Source organism: Clarias gariepinus, chromosome 8, assembly GCF_024256425.1.
Source record: "Clarias gariepinus isolate MV-2021 ecotype Netherlands chromosome 8, CGAR_prim_01v2, whole genome shotgun sequence".
NCBI classification, from domain to species: domain Eukaryota; kingdom Metazoa; phylum Chordata; class Actinopteri; order Siluriformes; family Clariidae; genus Clarias; species Clarias gariepinus.
This window is the reverse complement of record NC_071107.1, coordinates 8,556,342-8,583,292: the sequence shown is the minus strand read 5'-3', so window position 1 is coordinate 8,583,292 and position 26,951 is coordinate 8,556,342. Positions and strand designations below refer to the sequence as shown.

The 26,951-nt window shown below is 37.5% G+C and overlaps 1 protein-coding gene across 1 annotated transcript in view; it reads left to right on the top strand.

Moving 5' to 3' along the window:
• Positions 1–4,540: 4,540 nt before the first annotated feature.
• LOC128529396 (serine/threonine-protein kinase 32C-like) overlaps positions 4,541–26,951 on the top strand; it is a 118,639-nt gene continuing 96,228 nt past the window's right edge. Inside the window, exon 1 of the mRNA XM_053502879.1 lies at positions 4,541–4,840. Coding sequence (XP_053358854.1) covers positions 4,759–4,840 — 82 coding nt within the window. The 5' untranslated portion in view covers positions 4,541–4,758. The remainder of the gene's footprint in view (positions 4,841–26,951) is intronic.

Genomic DNA, 26,951 nt, shown 5'->3' with positions numbered 1-26,951 from the left:
TATTTATCATTATATAATGCGCTAACTTTCCAACCCGTGCGTAGAACGACACGACTTCGCTGTGAATTATAGTTGTTTAAACAGACGCGTTATGCAAGGCTGCTTGATCTGGAATTTTGCAAGTAATTAGCTTAGCAACTAATTAGCTTATCAACTCTTGTCATGCTGCACAAACGCAACAAACTTTCTGTTCTTCCAGTCATGCAAAGGCTAAATCCATACGTAAACGCCAGCAGACGGGTTTAGCATGCATTCATTTCTTCTCACAACGCGCGCGCGCTTCATGCCCTTTTGGGCTGTTGTGAATTGTTGCTATGGTAACGAGTCAAGAAAGTGAAACAAAAACTACGGCGTGCCGAAGAAGCCAAAAATATCAGATTACTGTTTTAGTGTTTCCACTGTTGTGTGCGCGTGTATGTGTGTGTGTCCACAAGACCATATACCATAGACCATATACTGTATATTTAAGCATTTAAGTGTGAGAAATATATATATATATATATAATTTAAATATATAATATGCAATATATAAATATGGAAAATAAATATATATATATATATATATATATATATATATATATATATATATATATATATATATATATTTCCATATTTATATATTGTATATTTATATATTGCATATTTGGCAGCACAGTGGCGTAGTGATTAGCACTGTTGACTTGCACCTAGTTTTCTCAGTCTCTTTTTTTTTTTTTTTACTCTTTTACTGTTTAACAAAGCTATGTTTTTTTTTTTTACCATACAACTTCATCAAGTGCTGATCACTTTAAAAGTGGTCTCCATTTCTTTATTTTTTTCTCACATTATTTCTTCCAAAAGCATGACTTCCACGTTTTAATGTGTTTAAAGGTTCTTAACGTGACTGAATGTTTGGTACAAATGTTCCTACTGATATTTATTGAAAGTAATTTTTTTCTATGCTTAATGCAGCCCAGTAATTTGGCCCTATTTGGTTGCATCAAGCAAAGACACCGACTAACTTTCAATAACATCTCATTTAATAGGAGCACTTGTATCAATCATTCAGTCATGTAAACCATAAACCACAAATCATGCATCTATAGGTGAAAAGCTTTTGGTATACTGTAGTTCACATTAAACATGAGAAAATGTGATTTACATAATTTTAACTGTGGCTGATAAATATTGCATAAACTGGTCTCATATAGCAGTCTCTAAAGGTTGCACACAATGGATGAAATAATAAAAAAAAGTTTGAATCATCTACAGGTTGAAAAATTTTGTTGACAAGGGAGATCAGAGGAGAATGACCAGACTCTTCTGAGCTGATGGGAATCTTAAAATAACTCAAATAAGCACTCTTAACCACCACAGTAAGCAGAAAAACATCTCAGAAAACACATCACTTCAAATCTTGAGGAGGACTGGGTACAACAGCAAAAGACAACATCAGGTCCCATTTCTATCAGCCAAAACATGAATCTAAATAGTCACTGAAAACTGAAAACCCTTGTTTTTCCCTTATTTTTAATTTCAATGAATGTTTATCAATGATGTCTTGCTTGATTTTAATATATTCCATTAGTTAATCATGCACATATAAAATGCACATGTAAAATGAGACAAAGATATAGTGATATACAATAAATAAGCAAGGGCTATAAAACTAACTGTGCCTTAAAATGCCCAAAATTACTGTAAGGGCAATAGTTAAGCCAGTTAATACAGTACTGTAAGTACAGCTAAAGTTTTGACAGTGGTGATTCTACAGTAAGATAAAAAAAAAAAAGTAGAAATGTTAGACAAAAAAATCTCAAGCTGAGGTTGGTGTAACCACGCCGATAGTTGAATATCCATGACAACTAAAACTGTTCTTACTTATACTAGACCACTTAGTTAGAGCAATGCATCAGGTGTGTTCGGCCACCACTGCAACAATCTCACCCAAAGCCCTCTAACTTACCTCCTCCTGACCCCAAAGTCTTTGTAGCATCCCTGCTATAAGTGGGACACAGTTAGTCATGAGCTGATCTATCTGCCTCTGGTTTTCTAAACTCCACTCCCAGTTGGCCTGCAAAAATGTCTCATTCTCATACTGCTGCTCCTATACCTGCTTTAAGGAAGGACAATCTACTACAGTACATCTATTGCTCAGTCTTACTTTCTGTCAGGAATAAAAAGTGTACAATGGATGCAAGTGCAGGTGCTCTTTAATAGACATTACAGAAACTGGTGCTTTTTTGACATTTACGTTAGAAATTAATGTGATGCTCAACATAAGTTCCCGGTTGCACAACTCCTTCTTTCTTAAATAGTATAAAATTACAGAAGACAAGTTATTTATGACCACATTATCACATGAGCATGGTCTCATTTTTGAGTCTGATTCCCTTTTAAACATTTTGTCTAAGTTACTGGTTACAGGGAAGTTTCAATGCTATTATCGCCTCATGATTTTCCTTAGGGATAAATTAATATATATATATATATATATATATATATATATATATATATATATATATATATATATATATATTTATATATATTTGTAAACTTGTTTGTGGTAATGTCCACTGTAATGCTATGCAAATTAAAGTAAACTGAAGTGACACTTATTCTGTGTAGGGTCATGGGTGGCACAGGGGACTTGGGGTGCATGGATGAGGTGCCAACCTCCCAATGGGTACAATCACACACATACACATCATACAATCACAATTTTGGTACAGGCAACATCAATCTGTCTGTAATACATGTCTTTGGGCTGTAGGAGGAAACCAGAGTATCTGTAGGAAACCCACCAAGCATGGAAGCAACTTCCGAACTCCATGCAGACGCTACAGACTGGAGGTAAGATTTAAACCCACAACCCTGGAGATATGAAGCAACTACTAAGCCACCATGCCACATGATATTTTATCCTTTTCTTACAGTCCTTTTCTGTTAATGGTAGAGAAGGGGTATCATCAAATGTAGTTATTTGACTCTGGTATATTTCACACTAAGATAGACCAACAAGAGATTCAAGATTTAAAAGAAGTTATTTGCCATTTGTACACATACCAACAGTATACTGTACAATATTATATAAAGTAATACATACAGATGCTTCTCTAAAAATTAGAATATCATTAAAAAGTTGAATTATTTTAGTAATTCAATTTAAAAAGTGAAACTTTTTTACTATATATTATATAGATTCATTTCACACCGAATAATACAGTATATTTCAAGTGTTTATTTGCTTTAATTTTGATGATTATGACTTGAACCCAAAATTCAGTATCTCAGAAAATGTGAATATTATTTATATACTGTTCTTACAATATTACCAGATTTATGGCGATACTAATAAAAAACACAGAAATGTTGAAAAACTGAAAGGAATAAACATGTACAGCACTCAATACTTGGTCGGGGCTCCCTTTGCATGAATTACTGCAGCAACGCAACAAAAAGGACTGAAGTGTTGCTCAGTGGGCTTCTTTTCAGATGAAAGTAAATTCTGCATTTCATTCCTCCAGTCTGGAGGATAAGAGGAGAGGCACAGAGTCCAAGCTGATTGAGGTCCAGTGTAAGCTTTCCTCAATCAGTGGTGGTTTGGGGAGCCATGTCATCTGCTGGTGTTGGTCTACTGTATTTTATCAGGTCCAAGCTCAGCGCAGCCATCTACCAGGAAGCTTTAGAACACTTCATGCTTTCCTGTGCTGACCAGCTTGATCGCGATTCGCGAAATTTGAGTGCATATCTATTCATCAATCTACAGTAGGAACCTCTAGAAATCCAACTACTGTAGGTACCATGGAGCCCAATGGTGATTACCATTGTACTTATTTCTGTTTTTCGACCATGATAGCATTCACACATGCACATGAAAGCAGGGTGGCTCATTGGCTATAGTGTTGGACTGTTGACCCGGAGGTTTACAGTTCGAGCCCTAGCACCAGTGGCTGTAGTGTTGGAGCCTTGATCAAGGAACTTCACCCCCAAGTGCCCAGATGCAACTGGGCATCGAGGGGGCAACCCATCCCTGTAAATAACTGCCAGACAGATATATATGTGCCGGGGTGGGATGTAGATGGAACTATCACTATATACAGTATATAGTCCTCCTGTCTGTATACTACTAATATTAAAATATGCTTAGCTAAATTTATTAAGATTTTTATGTGTGGGAATAGTTGCTACACTTTTAATTCTAACATCTTTCATTGTTGCAATTTTCACCACACCAACAAAGTGAAAAATTAATAAATCATCTGCCTTTGTTTCATGGACCCATGTAAGACTAGATAATCACTGGTACAGCTGATAACAAACGAGCCTACTGAAGGGGAAGAAGAAACACTTTCAGACCTTATCTATGTCCGATTACAATAATAACGAAAATATGAATAAGAATAAGAAGTTTACGAGTTAAATGTGTGAGATAACCCCGATAATGACTGTTTTCCTTTGTTGCAGTAGCGGAAGTGGGATTGTAATAGGTTAAAGTGGCTGGAGCAGCAGAGGAGGGGCTGAGCGGCGATGAGATGAGAAGCGCTTCAGAGATCAGCACTGAGAGAAAGCAGCCCGACACAGCGAGCTCTCCACTCCACTTCCATTCTGCTCGCTCTTTCCTTCTCTCAGCTCGTCTGTCTGTCCTTCTATCAGTTCATCTCTTCCGAAAACTCGGCAGCCGGCCGTTGGTGGAGGAGAGATGCTCGAGCTCGGACTGTAGCGGCACCAACGCGCTGTTTAGTTCCGCACCGGGCGAGGAATGCCATCTGAGCCTCAATGTTTCACTGGGCCAAGTGGAAGAAGAGGATGGGCGCGAACAGCTCCTCTAAGAGACCGGTCTTCGACGAGAAAGAGGACGGTGAGTAGTAGATCCATTCCTTTAAACTCCTACATCAAACACCGTGCGTTCTCGCCAAACGTTTGATTTTAACACGCACGTGAACTCTTTGAAGTTATCACTTCTGCCAAACCGACGGCTTAATAATAACTTGCACGTTGACACACAGGATGCATCTTTCACATCTTCCTTCAGAATAACTTAAATCAGGAAACACATAATAGTATTGTACGTTTTTTTTTTCAAAAGTATCACACTGTTACACATTGAGATTGTTTCAACCTTAATAAATCTTAGATTTTAGTCCGGAAAAAATAAATCATTTTTAAACCCTATTTCTGTTTACATTGCCACGCTGCTTTATGGCATGGAAAAACTTCATGATTTATCCTCCAATATCTCTCCCAGTTATTAGTTTAATTGCCTATTAGAGCTACTATATATATATATATATATATATATATATATATATATATATATATATATATATATTAATATGCGTAGCTTATACTGCAGAGTACCATGAATTATTAGGCAGCTAACTGATTAATTAAGGGGGATTAGTTAAATCTGTCAAAACAGGTCCTTGTGAAGAGCTTGAGGATTTCATTATGCTGAAAATAAAAATTTAGGTGGTGATTTATTTGAGTGCTATTTCTTATTTGATTAAATGAGATATGTGAAATGAGAAATGTGATTATGTTGAACTGTACTTCTGATTTAAAATTAGAGTAAACCGTAATGCATGCCAAAAATTTTTGCCTTTTTTTGAATATCTAAAAAAAAATAAGAGGTCACGGCATTATAGTAGGTTTTTGATCATGCGACTCCAATATGAAGAGAGAAATTTCAATGTAGGATTGATTAAGTGATTATCTATCTATCTATCTACCTATCTATCTATCCATCTATCTATCTATCTATCTATCTATCTATCTATCTATCTATCTATTTATATGCTTGTTTGTTTGTTTGTTTGTGTGTGTGTGTGTGAGTGTTACCTACCTTCACTGTAACTAAATAGGTCATTGGATTTAACCACCTAATCGATCCTATATACAATATATAATACGTGTGTGCTGTATGTATGTATGCATGTATGTGTAAAACTCTCATTTCTGAAATACAGAAAAATGCATTTCTTGTGATACCCTAAACATCTAACATACCAACATCTGTATTACTCCATAGAAACTTTTCAGCCAATTAAGGCAGTGGAGGCGTTTTGGTCCATTTCTGTGTTCTGATCAATTTTTACCTGAGGCACTGAAAACAGATATGAGCAGTCAATACTGGTCATACTGGTTGTCTAGAGAGGAATGCCTTTAATTAGAAAGATGCTCAGGGCTGTTCTACTCAGTCCTAACAACCAGGTTACGCAGAGAAAATCATGGAAATAGCAGACATAACCGACTCTGCTGAAGGGCTTGTGTTGATTCCAGCTCACTTTCTGCATCCCGATTAAAATAATTTAGAAGCGGGGTACTTTTCAATGGCTTTATTTTTATTTTCAGTAAATTGTAATGACAGCCCTAACCGTTCCATATTAGATTACTGTTCTGCATGGCCAGAAAGATGATTACACCTCCTGCTCCATACACAAAGGTGAGAAAAAAAGGAACATGCTGTGCTTTCATTAGACGTTTGAGCTCTTTATTTCTTGACATCTCTATTACTCTACAGATCATATATTAGATATCTTACTAAGAATTATTGAGGACAAATTGACTACGTGGCTGGCCCTACTCTCCTGAAGCACAGACGACAAAGCAAATTTAGCATGAAACATGTTATTATCTAACTGCCTGTGTCTAAAGTACTGTGGATAACTAAAATATGGACATGCTATATCACTACAAAAGTAATCATTTACACACTTTGACTTCGTAGGGGTGCGGTTACCTTTAAGCTTTACTGTGGAAATTTTTCCCAAGATACTGTGAGGAAAGGAAGACATACTGGAAGATAATGTGAGAAACCATGTTTAGACCTCAGAGGAGAAACATGTCAGTTGCGCTTGCCCTTGTTGAGTTTGAAGACCTGAGTTGGCATGCATAAGTGAAAAAAAAAAAAGTGATACAGAACCTTTTGATGTCTGGGATGCAAGTATGAGAACGTTGGAGGATGTTATGAATCAGACAGGAATCAGATGTAGAGTAGATATTGCATGTGAAGGGAAATATATTTCCAGGAGTCGAGTCCTAAAAGTAAGGCTTTTATACAAATAAAGAAATCTGCAACATCTGGTGGTTGGTATAATTAGATTGGGAGGTCATCTGACCAAAGTGAAAAGAAAAAAGTGGTCTGTTGTTTAGAGGAAAAACTGACTCCAACCCAAGAGTTGTAGCCTACTGGAACTCTAGCTAACTCACAAATGAACTGCACATACGTAGTACTACATGGAACGGTCATGCCTCCATGCTAGAGGCATGTATGTACTATACAGGCCTAGTAGTTGGATAGACAATGGCAGATGTAATGTACCCAAAGGAGACGTGCAGGGAATGAAATGCCTTGTACCAAACAGAGGGAAAAAATTACAGTGAAAGCTTGTAGGGAAGATGTAGTGAGAATGCAGTAAATGATTGATAGGACAGGATGGTAAAGGAAACCAACTTAAAGCAAACCATAGAGAAACCATAAAGACACCATTTGAAAATAATGGCCTAGTTACAGGACAAGGCAAGCAATTGCTTGACCTGAAGTTCAGCACTATGTTCATGAAAATGTCAATCGTCATAGTGAAAAACACCCTGAAACCATCCAGTGGGTAACATACAACACTACACCCTTCCAAACTAAAACATGGGCTTTGAACAAATATACTTTTTCATGACTTGAATTAATTCAACAAATGAATTTACCTGTCTGGAAGCCAGACAAGAATGAGAAAGCAATAAGAAAAAGCAAATCTGTGGTAAGTGGTTGAGATAATCTAATGACCAAAGTATTAAGGATGATAACTGTAGGCTATAAGCCATACTGTATTGTAATGCTAGCCCGCCATTACATCGGCAAGCATGCGACTAGCTAGTAGTTTAAGCTTGGTTAAGAGCATGTTAGATATGGATTCTTCATTTTTTCCTTCACATTGTCTTTAATAGCTACTGTAAACATAGCATATTCTTATACTGACTCAGTAATGCAAAACTCATAAGTTAAACATCCAGACTTTTTGGGTTGCCAGACGGTCGACTTTTGCACATTTGTGTATGCGTGAAAATAAATTTAACAACGTAGGATGAATGCATGAATTAATTTTTAAATGCTTATTTCATTTTGGAAATTTTACTTGATTTAATCCAAAGGAGAGTGGATTTATTAATCTAATCAGGAATCAGAATTGGCTCTGTGCTACAAAGAATGTTTAGAATGCTTAAATGTGCAGGTGATGAGTTCCAGGGTTCAGGTATGGAGCTGTTAACATCTCTGTTAGAGTTCTTTCACACCTTTTTATTCTCTGATCTCTCTCTCTCTCTCTCTCTCTCTCTCTCTCACACACACACACAGACACACGCATGCACGCAGGCACACACACACACACACACACTCTTTAATACTTTAATTACCTTGCTCATTGGCTTTCTTAGTCTCACTATTCTTTCCTTGTTAGATTTCATTTCTTCTGCCTCTTACAGTCAAGCATAGAGGCAAGCAAATACACATACACACGCAATGAGAGGCAGAAAAGGATAGTGATAGAGAGAAAGAGAGAGATAGGGATCTTTCTTTCAGTGGGTGATGGGGTTATCTACTCCCGTCTGTGTGGTTTTGTTATTCTCTGTTCGAGCTGGTCTCTTGCAGCATTTCAGTCACCAGACATCCATGCTCCTTTGCTCACCTCTCCCATTGCATATACTAAATAACCTGGCCCATTGTGGGTGGCTTCGAAAATAACCATAGAAAATGATACTATTTTGTTACGTTACATAGGCATACATTCATTCTGTTAATTCAGGCATGCTGTTGTCTGATGCAGTCAGATAATCTTTTTTTTTATCCATAGCAGAACCCACTATATTTTGGAACATACATTAGGGCCCCCATATGATTTTTGTATTTTAATCGCCCGATTTTGCACATGCTGTATATACAGTAATCATTCCCTTCTCTCTGGAACAATGTTTTTGTGCCGCAGGCCAATTATCCAATAATGCAGTTCATCCAGGGGCAGGGGCAGTGGTGGTTCCGAGGGCTAAGGCACTGAGTTACTGATCGGAAGATTGGCAGTTCGATCCCCAGCTCCACCAGGTTGCAACTGTTGGGCCCTTCAGCAAGGCCCTTAACCCTAACTGCTCCAGGGGCGCCGTATCATGGCTGACCCTGCGCTCTGAGCCCAGTTACGCTGGGATATGCAAAGAAGGAATTTTACTGTGTTGTAATGTATATGGCTTAGCTCTAACTCTTCAAGGCTGAAACATTTTAATGTGATGAGGATGAGGCTTATTAATGATATCACCAACAAGCCTAGAAAAGTTTTTCAGTTGTTTTTTGGTTTCTACTATTTTATACACAATTGTATATAGATGTTTGATCCATAGGTGCATTAAACCATTTATATTAGTGATTAAACACAGAAACCGAGAAGAAGAAGCCAAGAAGAGCAGACCTGTCCAATTACTTCTGGTCCTCTAACATGGGAGGGCTGCTTTATATTATCCACAGGTTTTTTTTTCTTCCCCTTAATTATGCACATGAATCAGTGAGTTCATGCGAGCTGCACAAGTCTACGTACGTTTTCTGTAGACAGAAATTTTAGAAATCAGAAATCAATTTAAAAATTCATCCGAAAACTAAATAATAAAAGCAAAACGAAACTAAATAATAAAAGCAATGTCCTAAACAATATTGGGATGATGGGATGATCATCAATTATAGGTGGTGATCAGTTAATTTCCTGTGCATTTCAAGCTATCGTTTATAACAACTTGATGACTGAGACCTACGGTAATGTGCTTACTGCATATTCACCTCAATTTTGATTAACTATTAAACAACCCAAACTATCAAAGAAGTATTGTACTGTGCAGTACATCGATCATCGATTGGAATTTTTACACCCTCCCATTACTACCAAAGAATGGCTCACACACTATACGTTAAGTAGTGGCCTGGTTTGTATTTGACCTATTAAGGTTAACTATTAATGGATCATTTTTATACACTAAAATAATTCAAAGTGACTGAATTAGAAAAGTTTTAGTCTGCTTTCATAATAAATATGTTTAACTGTATTTGTTACAGAGGATCCCCTGTAAAAAATACCCCCCCCCCCCCCTCCCTCCCTCCCTCCCAACAGGAAGCCTTCAGAAGAATTAACATGAATTTCATGCTTCATCTCTCGTAATTTCTCTCTCAGGTTTGACGCCACAAGCTGCTATTTCACTCCAAGCACATTAATATTTTTTAACGGCACACGTATTGCGATGACGGTTTTCAGTTCAGTTGCTAATGAGGGCTCATTCAATAATTGTAATTGCCATGCTGTAATTGCCTCCACTTCAGTGCTACTGATTGAAAAGCCTCACCATCACCAAGCAGTTGTCATGAATACATGGCGAGTAACATGAAGCAGGTCATGTTATTGTTTACTATTTTTTTTTTTTTTTAAGACAGATTGCAGGGTCAGGACGTTGTGGCCCAGCTGCTGCATTATACAATCGTTTACCTGCCAGAGACCAAAAATGAAACTGAAGTACTTTACTCTCTCCATCGCAGTTTTGTGAGCTAAACACCTTTCATGTTGCGTGACAGGAGCGATTTCTCTCTTCTGCTCTGTGACCTGAAATTTAATGCCAATCAGGATGGTAGGTCTGGGGCCCGGGTTTTCTCTGGGCGGCGGGAGGAATATATATATAAACAGAATAAATAAATAATACAGTGCTGCTGCTGTTGGCCAGTGGATCAGGAACACTGCAGTCGTGTCTTCATCAACAAAACGCAGGACGCATCCTGCAGTAAACAGCGTTCAGAATTTTGCTTTATCTGTATATTATGAGGGGTTAATGTTGGATATGTAATCATAATGCATTCACAGCAGACCCAGACACGTAATTTGGACAATAGACCAAAAATGCAGGTAAATTATGATTTTATCATGCACTCTTTACCTACATATCAGTCTCTTTAGTATTTGTGTACTGTACTGTAAATGCATAAATATATAAAATGCAAACCAAATTCTGTTATAAAGCCATGCTCAATTAAAACCATTCTGTAGAATGCAATTATTTGTCACATGTACCTTCCAGCACAATAATTATTTTTTTTTTTTTCACATATCCCAGCTGGGAAACTGGGGTCAGAACGCGGGGTCAGCTAGGATACAGTGCCTCTAGAGCAGATAGGGTTAAGAGCCTCGCTTAAGGGCTGAACAGTGGCAACTTGGCTGTGCTGAGGCTTGAACCCCTGACCTTCCAACCTGTAACCCAGAGCCTTAACTATTTGAGGCACCACTGCTCCCAAAACCATATATACAGCCATCATTCCCTTTGCTAGAATGCTACAAAGTCTCTAGTGCCCACCAACACCAAGGTGAATTCCCCTGTTTAAAATGTCAGCTTTGTTCACTCAGTTGTTCCTTAGTTAGCCAATCGTATGCACCTCCTGTCAAGTGTGTAACACCAGATACCAATGAGTAATTAGCATCCTAGCATCCTGGAGACAGGGGAGTGTGCTCTGAACAAAAGGTGGAAGGGCACTACTACTACTACTGGGTAGAGCTATGTTATTGAACACTAGTGGTTGGCCAAGGAGCACCGTCCAGTGTCCTTCCATTCTTTGTTTCGAAAAAGGATGGAAAGACATTGGATGGTGCTCTTTGTCTAACCACTGGTACAGAACCAAACGTGAACAAAATTCAGGAAAGTGAAACAGGGGGTCAGTAGTGTGGTCTGAATAATTAGGCACAAACCCGTGAGAATGACCCACCAGCCTCAGGAACTATATCACTTACTATTGCTCTAAGTTTATGGGCTAGTTGTACTTGCAACATCACTTTAAACAAAATACCAATGCATCTTCAAAATCCTCAAGTGGAAGCCTAAATACTGTACATCCACACATCCAGACAGGCATTTGTCTCTGTTTGCTGTGAGGCTGGCTTGTCTCAAAGCTTTAAGACCTGCCTACACATGCTGCATATGCTGCCGCCAATTGTTTCTATAGATTATGATGCCATATAAATAAACAGTGTTATATATGTATACTGTGGAGCTGCAGCACAGGATCCGTTGAATCATACCCAGTGGGTAAGCAGACAGAGTAATATAAGGGATGTTTCCATCTGATCCAGGATCTTCAATTCTAAACAGTAGCTAGGCATCACATTTTGAAGCTGCATTCACATGCAAACATGCCCCATTCGCCTTAGGCACAAGCACAATGGGACTCATACAGTCACCGTGTGACTCATCTATTACCTCCATTTTGAACCCTTTGCCCAATTTGTTTTGAACCGCTTCTCTTTCTTTCTTTCATGTTCGAGAAAGTGATATGACAATCTCGGCTCTGTGGGACAGTGAGACATGGGTCTCCAAGTATGACTTGTTTTGCAGCTCGTCTCTCTGTGACGATGCTGTTTCCAGAGCAACAGAGACTGTCTGCCTCCCCTTTTTAAGAAGACTAATGTGTTAAATCTCCTGTATGTTAACTATTTGCAATAAATCGTTATTGACTTCCACAACATGCTGCCCGATACTGAAGGATCCTTTTGACGTTTTAAGTAATTAATAATGATGTGGCAAAAACCCCTAGTAGAAATTGTCTCTGTTGAGCAAATTCTCCCTCAATAAGTGTTTCAGAGTGTGGAGCTTTGTTCACAGGTTCAGGATGTACTAAACTTTATTTTGTAGAGATGGGAATCATCAGGGGCTACTCAGTATGTTTTTATAATGATACCTATGTGCTGACTATAAAATAATAAAAGTACATTAAAAATAATTATGAAAAAAATATGTAAATATTGAAAGATTGAAATTATTTTTAAAAAATGGATTTTGGAGTCAGTATGGGATACATACACCACAATGATCTTAAACAATCCCCCCCACGATAATAAGGCTTTTAACCCATACATTCAAATTCAAGCTATAACATACAGTAGTGCTGGAGCAGTTTTCTAGCTGACCAGCCTGGGAGTTGTAGATACTGGTGTGGATCGCTAAAATTCCTGCATAACAAAATTAGATGTCCCCATCAGGTAAGATATTTTATGAGAGACCATGCCTCTTGTGTCCACAGGCACACTACTACTACTACTAAACCATCTGATCTAGTTCATGAAAAATACTAGAAAGTGATATCTTATAGCTTGACAAGATCTATTCCAGTTTAAAAAAAAAAAAAGGAGATTATTATACGGGAAAGAGGTTGGAATGTCATGTTTTGGGTGGCTGGCCGAGTCACATCACTGACATACACAGTATATCAGGAATGGCTGTGTCAGTAGGGGGGGGTCATTATTGAGTGTAGTGTTGTATCTGTCCATGTGTTCCCGGGCATGGGGTTATAATGAGCTGTGTGGAAAAGCACTACTTTGCAGTTTTTTTTGGAACAACAACTAGGTCAAAAAAAAAAATTCCTATTTGAGTGTCCTGGTTCACTCTGTTCAGCGTGTCATTAATAACTGGAAAATGTGAAAACAGCTGAATCTACCCTTGTCGCACAGATCTCCGCAAATAGGACACTGAGTCCTACCTATGGCTCTGAGATATCCAGCAAGTCATTGGATCTTTCTGCTGATTGTGATAGTGGTCAGAACACCGTGGCAGCTTTCTCCCAAAGGGGAAAGTTTTGGCAAGCTGAGCCAGGTCATTTGTGCCTGTGGCTTTGACACCTCAGGATGATGCCTGAGGGCTGGTTTCTAGCATCAGCATCTAGTATATGGGCCTTGTAATGCTTTTATATGAAAACTGTTTCATGATTTGTGTGTACCTTGCTGGCTAGATAATGTGCACTGTCCAAAATTATTAACCTTCCAAACAGTACCCAGTTTTCCAGGTTCAATAACAGAAAATAAGTATATGTATATTTTGTTTAGCTTTTTAATGTACATTTGGAGTGTAAGACATTTACACATAATGTCTTATTATGTACATAAATAGTTTGAAAAGGGACACAGACACAGGGAGATGTATAAAGAGGCGTCCTAAAGTTCACAGGGACACTTGAATGGATATAATAAGGAATAAGGAATCAACTGTAATGCAATCTCCAATCCAACACCTGGTGCAAATCTGCCCTGCTAAACAAGAACAGAGGTGCAAATCTAAAATCTAAGAAAATAAGCTTGTACACATGATCCCAAGAACACTGTACCCATACAGCGTACGAGGGCATCAGGTGCCGTTGAGAGGGTCATGATGGAAATTAAATACCTGACACCTGTTAGAGAAGAATGTCATCTCATTTACTAAGAAAATAATCAAGGTAGATGATAGATGTTTCAACAAGATAATGACCTTTGAACGTACTAATGTAATTAGGTAGCTTGTTAAAATTTTAAGTCCATCAGAGGATCCCACTTACAGTAATGTTGGGAAATTAAGAACAGTTTTGTAAAATGGGCTCAAAACTGAACAACAAAGCTGCAAAAAACTAATTACTTGTCTCTAAGCTGTATTCAGGTCCTAGTATTCTAATATTTCTTTATTAACAATTTAGTTTTTTATATTGTTTATGCATTTATGCGTATACATACTGATGCACACATTTTTTTGTTCATATTGATCAGTACAAAGATAAAAGACATTATTATAGACTATGACGTTATTTTACTGCTTAAAGCTTTCTCTTCTCGTCTGTATTTTTCTCATTCTTTCTCAAATTGACTAGGAGAAATAGTCAAGGTGAGACAGGACAATTAGCAACAGGAGTTATCCATGAGACGTACAGTGAGTGAAATAACCTTCCTAAAATCCAGTCAGTGTTTGGAGTAAAAATGAGCAATACTAGAGCTATTATGGAGCAATATGTGAGTTCTTACTGATTGTATCAGTGCAGTTTGAAGATGATGGACCTTGCTCAAGGACCCAAAACTGCCAGCTTGGTGGTGCTGGGGCTTGTCCTGGGGATCTCATGATCAGCCGTCCAACAGTGAGGTTCCCCAGTGCCATTATATAATATATAATAATATAATACTGTACATAATATAAAAAAATATATAATCCTGACTGACGTGTTTGCCTCATACAGCTTCAAAGGTCTGATTTTAAGGCTCAGAAAAAAATTAAGTTCTCAAATAGTAAAGCACTTTAAAAGTTGAAAAGATCCTCATATTGTTTATAGGGATTGTATAATAGACCTATGTTGTGTGAAGGTTAAGATGGCAACTGGTAAGAAATTCTTATAAAGAAAACTGCAGACTTTAGAAAGGGTTTTGTTTAGAAATAGCACATGATAAATAACAACTTTATTGCATGCCACTAACCAGTAAATCATATATATATATTTTACAATGTAGAATTTAAAGACCTGATGCATAACAAATCAATTATAAATAAACAATCATAATAAATAATTAAGTGTCACATGATTGAAAGCTGAATAATGTCTATTGTAATACTGAAAGTTATACACCAAAATTATTATTTGGGTAATACCAGCAAGGGTCAATTATTCTCATGAATCATTCAGCCTACAAATATAGTGCAAAATTAATCATTAAAACATTTATTGTGTGGATGATTAAATCAGATATCGCTGAGGGAAAAAAAACAATTACATCTCAATGAAAATTCAGGAAAAAGAAAGAATATATATATATATATATATATATATACTGTATAGCAAGATCTCTCATTTGTTTGTCTGCGATTAAAAAAAAGTGAATTTTTACGAATTAATTTAAAGCTTGAGTTTGAAGAGAGCTCTTTTGAAACTTAAAATGAAGTTCAGTTTAAGCTGTTCTGCATTGGTTTTTATAGAAAAAAAATAAGTGACAGAAAAAATGCACCGTAGTCTCATTTTGGTTTCACATAGACCTCGTAGTTGTCTAGAAGACATATGTACTGTAAATGATGCATTCTTGAAAGATCGTTTTTAATAGTTTTTTTCTCTGAGTGTGTAAAAACAGGTATGTCCTAAAATTATATTAAATAATAGAATATGTGCATTCAGTAATATTTATATTAATATTTCCATTTTATTTTATATAGTATTTACTGTACAAAGATCTCTATAATTATGCAGCGCAGCATTCAAGGTTAGAACGATAGCGGTTGTTGTATGTATTTGCGTGTTTATCTTTTATTTTCTTAAATCACGTTCCCTGCCACAGTCAGCTTATCATTTATCAAGGGGAATTGAATTACTGAGGAATGCATGAAAAAACATGATAAATACTCCTGGCATAGCCTTCTTGTTCAGAGAGCTGTCAACAGCTACAAAAAGCTGCCACTGATGTTAACAGCCTGCACACACACATTCAATCTCACTAGTCCTGCCGCACCGGTGTGCTGTGCTCTGTTACCCCTGCAGCAGTAAACAGGGATCTGTCTGTAAGATTAGATGTGAAGGTTGAGAACATGACGGCACTCTACATCACTCATGTCCTCAGTAAAAACGGCAGTGCTACTGTGACCCAGTTTGAACTTTTTAAGAGGCCCAAATGGTGTAGCGACCAAAGACCAGAACTGTAAACTACAAGAAGACTAAAAGATATCAAGATGTTTGGAGGCAGTATCTGATTGGGATGCTGAGACTGAGAAAAACAAAGGCTTCATCAAAGGTCGCTTTTAAACAGGTTCAACAATATATTTTAAAAGGATAAATCCTCTAGAAAAAAAAATAAAAAAATCTCTTCCACTTATCCAAACCTTGTTGTAGACCAAGTACACCACTTCACGGTAACATTATTCCATAACAGCAGTGGTTTCTTTCAACAGGATAGTGCATCCTGCCACACTGCAAATAATGATAAGGTATGATTTGAGGAACATCGGATTGAGCAACTATGGGATGTGCTGGACAAATCAATCTGATCCATGGACCCACCTTGAAACATACAGATTTTAAAAGATCTGCTGCTGACATCTTGGTGCCAGATACCACCACACACTTTCAGAGGTCTTGTGGAGTCTTTGCCTTGAGGGCTGTTTTGGTAGTGCAAGGATGACCTACACAACATTAGGCAGGTGGCTTCAATGTTGGCGGCACAATGGCTTAGTGGCTAGCACAGTCACCTTGCACCTCCAGGTCCTGGGTTTAAGTCCTGTTTCAGGTCTGTCTGCATGAAGCACAGATTTGTACTCAAACTTTTCAGCTATCCATCTGTCCATCCATCCATCCGTCCATTCATCTATCCATCCATCCATCCATCCATCCATCTAGGAACCTCTGTAGTCCAACCAGGGACCGTGGAGGCCAATAGTGACCACTGTATTTCTGTTTTACAGAAATTTTATTACTGTATTCTATTTTTACATCATTGGTAGGACCTCTGGTACACACAGTACAGGCAATTGGGAAATGCAAGTTAACCTATTCTACATGTCTTTGGGCTGTGGGAAGGAAACTGGAGTCCCTGAAGGAAACCCACCAAGCACTGGGAGAACATGCAAAGCCCTTGCACAAAGACCCTGGAGGTGTTTTATTGCTATTTTATGTAACAGTGACTGACAGATGAGTAAATTAACGGAAATGAGCTGAAATCATTTGGATTAAAAAAAAAATCAAAAATCAAAAATGTTTCATGTAACTTGATATATCTCACAATAAGGACCAGAGATAAGCTGTGATAATAAGTGCGCTAGAATGGTTTCTTGCACAATGGTATCAGTAGTTACTTACTCACGTTTATGGCTGAGTGCTTTAACATTAAAGAGTCTTTCAGCCTGCCAAGACACTAATTGCAGAAAAACAGAGGTTGCCCACTTTCAGCGAAAGGGAGCAGACAATATCTAGCGAGGAGGGAGGCAGTGAAACCTGATTATAGAGCTTTCCAGTAGCGTATGTGTGTATTGACCACAGTTCTTAAAATAAACAGGCACTACTTATCTGAGCAGAAAAATTAGCACAGTAATTTTGTCAGCTTGGGCTCTTCTCTTCGGATGCAGTGGCGCTGAGATGTAAGAGCCCTTTAAATGAGAAACTCATCTGCTACATGTCTTATCGATCTGACCCGCTCCCACTACACACCAGCCCATTCGAACGCGATCAACCGTGCAGCATGGAGCGTCTGGGGAACACTGAGAAATGAAGCATGGGTTTAAGATCAGTCTAACTGATCATTGAGCGCTCCTATCTTGTTAGGAAGTCTTTTAAAATAAAGAGCAGTTTCTGTATTTTTTAAACAATGAGGTCAGGAAGGGGCAAATAGAAAAAAAAGTGAATATGCCAACCATAACAGACACAAAAATATACACACCAAGGCACTTGCATAGTTCAGCTGCATCATTTAGTATAATTTTTTTTTTGTAATTTGAAGCCTTTTGGTGTCTCTGAGCACTGTTAGAGCTTCACCCTGACTATATGCCCAGTTTACACAGCCAGTTCAAGGTGGAAATATTGCGGTCTCATTGCACCACGGCGTTCTGTATGACAGGATCAGAGACGGAATCGAGGATCGAGGTCAACTTGCCTTTAATCCGGGAGCAAAGGTAGTAACGGGCAAGATGAGGTCTATGTAAAATTAGAGAAGCTCATTGCGGAAACGGGAGCTGATGTTTCGAGTCGTGTAATGTGTGTGAGGCACGCCTTTGGGTAGATTAAACATCAGTAAACAGTAACCTGCTAACAAAGATATCTTGTACAGAGTAAATTAGTCGAACCAACCACACTTAATTAGTGCTAAAGTTGTAGCGCCTCAAGAACAATAAACTGAAAGATCAGTTGGGATTAAGTCTAATCAGCAGTGCCAGGCTTTTATGTTTGAATCACATTAAAGAAATATTTAAGGGAGCAATAGATAGGGCTCATTCTAGCATTCAGAGGAACTGGCAAGTCTGTGGGCACAGGCTGAATGGTGTCCTGCGAGCTTCCTCCTGTGATCGACTGAACCAGCTCTTCCCAGCTCTTATTGGTGAAGCAGCAAGCTTGGATCTCCTGGACACCCCTGCCTGGGTAGCCTTTCTGACTGGAACCAGACGTTTATTCATGGAACACACAGTGGCATTTTCTCCTTCCCGCACAGGGTCACGAAATGCGTCTCTGTTTAAAAGTTCACATGCTGCGGGGAGCTCCAGTAGTGCTTTCCATTCCATCTACATCTTTGAAGTCCCTCTCGCCTCTCGCATGCCACTATTCTGTAGTTAGCCGTCACTTTTCCGGTCCAAACAACAGACCGACAGACAAACTGCCCAACAGACCGGACCTTGTTTTACAGCGTGAGGAGAAGCCTGAGATCGGTCAGTGAGAATTAATCACCAGCTGGTGCTTGTTCCCCTGGCCATGCCCCTTTGTCACACCTGCAGAAGTGGAAGTTGCCTACCTAGTGAGCACTGGAGAAAGCGAAGAGCGATAGAAGATTTAGACACATGCCACAATATCCATTTCCAAACAAATCCCTCTTTCTGCGTTATGATTAATGAATAGAATTCAGCTTTGTCTACATTTATTTCAGTCTCTAGAGCTCTGAAATAGGAGTCAGTCCTAGATCAAGAAGGGAAGCTTCAGCAAATGGGATCGAATTGGGCTCTGACAGAGTGCTGCATGGTGGCGAGTGATGTACAGTAAATGTGCAGGGTTTACACCCCAACACTCAGTTCACCCATATGATTTTAAAAGCAATGTTATGGCGGTATTTCTGATGCACCTGGTACACACCGCACTACATGCCCACACTGATAGCAGAAAGCCGTGCCCTACTTCAACACAAAAACTGAGATGATGGCTGAGCACGAAATTTGTGGCATGGAGCACACCTTTGTACCACGTGAAAATGGCTCTTGACATGGGGGATCAAATAATGCTCAAACACACAAATGTTTATGCAATAAATATGGAGCTGGCAATCATCCAAGACCTTATTGTTTGAATAAATGCTGTCCCTGTGTTCATTAAGCTGTTTCAATTACAAAGCATCATTAAAGATCCAGGGAGCAAATGCATGATCATCTGATTGTGTCCCTACCCAAACTGAATAGAGAGTGTGATTTGAAGGCCAGCCATTAACCCGTATTGTTCTTCAGCACACAAAGAGAAATCAGTGCAAGCTGATGATAGTAATTTGAGTACACAGAGGTCTCAGACATATAGTGATTTACATGGAAAATTGGGAGAGGCTTGGTTTGACTGCAATAGAACAACAGATCTAAATATAGTGTCAGTGACAGTTACTGGTTGTTGAGTTAAATTGGTCACATTGATCCTAATTAGCTGAGCTGTAAAAATCTATTATTTCTAGATAATCCTGTAATCCAGAAAAATACAGCCAAAATGTGATGCTGCCTCTCCGATGCTTGACAACTAGCATGGTGTACATCCGTTTTCCTTTATACGTAGTGCTGATTATTACGGCCAAAATTTACATTTTATGTATTTGTCCTGGTGATCAGCTGCAAACTACAGTCTTGAAATACTTGTCTGAAAACCTTTCAGGTCATGGTGATGTAGGACTTAAATAATTGTTAGTATACAGTACATACAGTAGTTGGTACTTATTTCCAACTCCTTTTCCAGTTCCCCTGTTGTTATCTTGAGGTTCAATCCTTTTGCAGAAACGTTGTTAGACATGTTGTTTTTTTAGGTGGAAAACAGGGAGGCTTACATCTCATTCTGAATGCAGTGGAAGAACAAATATAATTATACAACAGTTAGTTCTACGCAAACAATTAAATTGGACAAGAAGTATTAAGTGTGTGCGAAAAACTTTCAAAGAAAGTTTCGGCCTAGACTAAAACACTTTGGTTGCTCCAGACAAATCCAGACAGTAAGGCATTAAAATAATCTAACCTAGAGACAACAAAAGCATGACCTAGTATTTCTGCATTGTTTAGTGAGAATATATTTATTATGTTGGCAATATTTCCAAAATGAAAAAATGCTATACTGGTAATATTATCTACATGAGCTTCAAATAAATGCTTGGAATCTACGTATAATCACATCAAGGTCTTTTACTGCTGCACATGATAAAACAGAAAGGCCATCTAGTTACTATGTATTCAGAACGCTTGCTGCATGTTGCCCTAGTACCAATACATCTGTTTTAAGTTAATTAGCACCTAGTGTCTAATGCCCTTCACACATTCCTCAACTTTATTAAGCTGTTTTCTCTCATCTGTCTTTGAGACATAAAACTATATCATTACCATAAGAGTTGATTAATTAATATCTTGCTTATAAATTATTTTTACCCAGCGAATGCATGAAGAGAGAAAATTGCAGTGAGCCTCAAACAGAACCTTGTGGAACATCAAACTTCATTTTACTATATATATATGTCAACATTTACATCTACAAATGGATTACGATGATCACTGATGTCAAAAGCTGTACTAAGGTCAAGCAACGAATGCTATGGAATTGTGCCCCTTCAAAAAAGGGGCACTATTTTTTCAAATCAATAATTATCCCTATGGAATAAAGATATACAGAACATTACTGATAGGAGAAAATGTTCTATTTACTTTTTTTTGTGAATCCAGGGTCAGGTTTCCCACACTCTTTTGACTGCAGTCTTTTATAACTTGTGTTTCTATGGAAACTGAATTTGTTTGGCTATATAGAAACTTACTCATTGGGACACGATAGATTTATTTACACTGTTATAACACCTATCAAGAGCAGGTTTATTTATTTCCCAGAAAAAGCAGGGCTTAGCCGAGTGTGAGCCATACAATATCGATTTGACTTTTCCCCATGGAATTTTATTTGCCTGGTACTTTTTTTAAAGTGTTGCATTAAACTTTTAATGTAATTACAAAACCAGGCGTTTAAGATAAATTTGATAATAGTATTGCTGAGATTGTACTTCTGCATTGCTTTGATAAACTACTCAGCAACTCTCTTTCTCCATTCTGTTATTGTAGCAGATTTCTTAGATATTTTCATACCGCTTGAAATTAAGGCAGACAGATAGTGATATAGAAAACTCCAAAAACTATCAAATAAGTTTTTATTATTATTGTTTTTTTCCACACTGTGCCAGTACTAATAAGAATGTAAATCCTTATATGATTACATATTAATATAAAGCATGAAGCTGATGATTTCAGTTAGGTTTGAATGCAGCAGTCTAATGCTAATTATGTGACTTTAGTTTATTCCAGAGTTCAGCATTATTTATTACATTGATAAAGTATATTTAGGTTTTGATTTAATTTGGATTTCTCCCCTGTATTAGTCTAGGAAGCCAACTTGCCTGTTTCCTTAATAATCTCTATCCATTTGTGGAGTTTGCTTACATGACGATGGCCCTAAGGAGGTGTGTGTGTGTGTGTGTGTGTGTGTGTGTGTGTGTGTGTGTGTGTGTGTGTGTGTGTGTGTAATTGTGCATGTGAATGTTAACTGGAGGTCTTAACATGGTCGTACAAAATGGAAATAAATACACAGTCCCTGGTTGGACTACAGAGGTTCCTAGATAGACGGATGGTACGCATGGGCAGTGACTCAAGGAGTCATGAAGTACTTCAAGTATACTGAACATGACCTATGGACTCAGAGACTCGTGCAAAATCTGTCCAATCAGAAGTCTTAATCATCAGTACATTGTTAGTATCATGCCAAATGAGAAAACAAGAATATCACAGATACTGTCACATATTACTTAGCCATGGTCATGATGTTAATGTTGTGAAAGAGGGATATCAGAAACTATTAAAGAGACTGAGACTTACAGTATATGTTGCCGTCATGAAATTATTTCTAATTCCATTATTTAATTCTAGTCTATTTAAATAAGTTTTAATATTAAAATAATGTTTACATCGCAGTCTTAGCGATTCAAATACTGTAAGTACAAATAATCACAAAGTTAATTTTAATCAGATCGTTCTGTATGAAAGTCTATAATGTACATTAGGTGGAAAATGCAAGTGTACTACATGAGTGCGTTTACAAATTAAATAATTTGCACCAGTCAAAATAACTATAACACTAGTATGTCATAGTTATTTTTTACTGGTGCAAATTGTTTCATTTTGAGCATGGCTGGTATTATTCTGTGTCCATCTAAGCTTCAGCAAACCTTAAATCCACATGATCCAGGTTGAATTTTCACGAGTCGTTGCATTCAGATTACCCATCATGCACTAGCATGACACTGTTTTGTGTCTGTGGGAATTTGTGCTGCTCAGGGCTGTGATTTAGATTTAATAACGAAGAGCTTATATAAATCACATCACCTCAGTATGCATAATTAATTACAAATATGACTGCACCTTCCAGCATGCTTATTCAGTGACAGTCCTAACATTTTCTAATTGCCTGAAAAAGAAGAAGACAAGTGAATGTTGTTTTTGACAGACAGACAGACACACACACGTTAAAAATGCCAGACAGGCGAATGGCAAAATAATATAATGATAAAATGTAAAATATTAAAATATGACAAACAGTCAGTAATGTTATTAATCATTAATCATTCTGTCAAAAATTCAAGAATATGAAAACTCACATGCACCTCTTACAGGTGATATGCTGCATCATGGTATAAAGTAGTCATCAATAAATGGTTTAATAAAACGGTTTGTACCCAGGGCGAGTAACAGTTCTTTCAGTTCCCTGATGCTTTTCTGATAAATGAAAATAATTAATATACCAGTAATTTAATGCTTTTTCACAGACGAGGGAGTAGCTATATACTTCATTTAAATAAGTAAATCAACACAATAGTTTTCCGTGTATAGACATAGTGTGCGAAAGAAACAGAAATGAAACCGCGACACAGCATGTCTTAATCCAAGAAAACTGTAGACAAAAACAAACATGATATTCGGACCTCGGCTCAAAAAAAAAGTATTAAATTTGAATTGAGTACCTCTGGTCTATAGTGTATTCCGTGCTAGACTGCCTAGGCTGACATTTTTTCTACAGGTGCACATTGATGGATTTGAGCCTAGTTTCATAGAACCTTGCTTGTTTTAAGGGGATGTGCTTTCTGCAATAGAACATTTATTAATGCTGTCAGGAGGACATTAGAAAGTCCTCTGCTTTGTTTTTCCTCCTCCACGGTTCTCATACTTTTAAATGTCTTATGTTTAAAGCACCTGCCAGAGATACATAAGCAGCATATATTGCACTCATTAAAAGATTCTCACCGTAGGAGCCATGCTCTTCCTCGCTGAACTAGATACATCTTCGGTGTCATCTAACTGCTGATGATCTGCAAGTATTATAAATTACACAGTATTTACTGATTACTCTTTCTGTTCTTTTAAAATATATATACTTCTCCTTTTTAAGTTATGCCAGATCATTGTTTTAATTACTGTAAAGCAAAAATGCTGCATTGAATTTCTCATCTCTTAGTGCATGACCAATATGAATGATGAACTGGGGACGGGAGAAATTGGCAGCTTAGTGCAGCCCCCAGAGCTGTTTTCTGCTTGATGGTGTGTGTCTGTGTGTTTGTACAGGGAGGAGGGAGAATGACCTGATGTAGCCATTATCATTAGTCAGAGTAAGCTTCAGGGAAGAACAGAGCCCGACATCTCCATCCCTGGATAGTTCCTAATGACTTCCTATGTGGGCTCTCAAGCTGTGGGCTCTTCCCCTCAAAGATCGCTCATATTTGGGCTGCAAATAGTTTCATGAGTCAAGCGGTTGGAAGCCGAGGCTCATTAAAACAAATGTTTTTCTTGTCTGGCCAAAACTTTTTTTCACAATTACTAACGGTGCCTATTTTTGCGCAGTCATAGCGATAGTTTACTTTTTCAAGTCGGTTTAAAATCAAAATCGAGGTGCATATAAGTACATTACAATAGGTCTTGGTTGTTATATATTTTCCTGCTCTGCACATCGACCAAAACCAAGTTTGGGAGTACAATGTACTGTAAGCATTTAGAGCCAAATTACACAACTTTCGATTCATGTTAAATGGTTATCGTACCCTGGAACTAGCCATAAGACTAATTCTATTTAGCCATACAATTATTTCCAGGAAAAGAAAAAAAGTTACATTTGTACTATTAATGCATTAATGCACATGTTTAATATATAGAAATTTAAACACATTATTTTTTTTTTTTAAACTAATTAATAATTTGGCCAAGTTTGACCCTTATGGCTTCCCATAATCGCAGTGAGTTACCCAGCAGTGTGTGATAGTGACATTTAACGTGGATAATAAGATGACTGCAGAGACATCACCAGGTGTGCTGAACATTAAGTTTCATTATACAGTAAAAAGATTATAAATGAAAGTTTAAATAAAACCAAAGTTGTGTGCTCAAGCTACCTTAAAGGGAAACTATTTTCTATTTTTCCAAAAAATACATCAGCTGTAAAATGTGAGAGTGGTGGCTCAGGTGGCTAAGGCTCTAGGTTGTTGATCTAAGGATCTGGGTTCAAGCTCCACGGTGGTTGAATTGCCACACCCCATACTACCCAGTCACTACGTGCAAGAATGGTCTCATTCAAGAAATTGTAATTTAACATTTGTTAAATGTTAATTTTGAGATATTAAAAAAAAGACCTATTGTAATGTACTGATATGCACTTTATTTTAAGTTACCATAATTGTAAGTTAATGTGTAAAATGGACGCATGTTTTAATGCAATACAGTGCAATGTAGACATTAAAATTTTTATTTAACACATATTTATTTTACTAATAGATTTATCTCAGGCTATGAGCGCATCCAAAAACCCATTTGATTCTAGTGTAACTGAAAACAACTGTATTCACAGACAGCTCTTCTGGTACCAAGGGAGCTGTTTGATTTACAAACAGGCAGTTCCCATTAATGTTGCATAACACATTTTAGACTCTGATTAAACAGTGTTACAGAATAAATCAGAATGTTCCAGCACCATCGCAACATGCTTTCTTTTCTTGGAGATGTGCGGTTTTAAAGTTAATATATACAGTATACAGTATATATACAGTAGGCCTATATATATATTTAAGTGATACACGTTTCAGCTTCTTTCCCATTGTAATGAATGCTGCGTTCATGATGTGTATTATTCATATTTTGTCCTTCATTTTTAGGTACAGTAGAAGCGCGCATGTACTGTTTATTATAACACGTGTGTGTGTGTGCGTGTAAAGCAGAAGTGTCATTAGAGAGGTTAAAGATCCATTTTCTCTCTCACACTCTGTATCAGGCTTCAGTTTGTGCACGTCATTGGACACCAAGCCCTTCACACACACCCCTCCTTTTGCCTTCATATACACACACACACTGCTCGACACAGAAACACTGCTCTGTCGCGATTCTTTTTAAAGGTAAAATGCAGGTTAATTTATTTTTAATTTTTACTTTAAAGCAGTGATTCTATAAGCGTGCGCTCACGCGAGACTTATTAGCGATGTTCCTTGCAATTACAAATTACAAGTCTTTTCATTAATGTGTATGTTTGTGTGTGTGTTTGTGTATGTGTGTGTGTGTGTGTGTGTGTGTGAAAACTCAAATAAGAGAGGAGGAAGGTTTACTGTGTAAGATGAGAAGGGGGGGGGGTGCTGATTCCTCCTCTCCCCTTACTTTAGTTTCACACACACACACACACACACACACACATAGCCCCTGCGCGCATAAACGGAAACCCCTATTTGTCTGGATTTATTTTTACTTTTTTAAAGGTAAAGTGCAGGTTAATTTGTTTTATTTTAACTTAATATTTTGTGTTTATTTCATATTATTTTAATGTATTTATTTTGGGGGGGCTGTGGAATGAATAATTTAAGTTTCCATTATTTCTTATGGGAAAGTTCTATTTGGTTTACGAGTGTTTTGGAATATGAGCCTGCTTCCGGAATGAATTATGCTCGTAATCCAAGGTTTCACTGTATAGTTGAATCTCCAGTCATGACATGTTCACCTGTTTAGCTTTGGTTTGGTCATTCAATAATTAGTCCCTTTATACCCAGTGTGTTTGTTTTTTTATTTTTCTATTTGTTGAGTGTCATTTAAATATTATTATGAATTTCTAAGCCTTTTTCATAGTTTCATGTTTCCCTGTTTTTCTCATCTTAGGAAAATTATACATCACCGTAATTTATTGCTTAGATAAGTTTGCAGAAATCGAT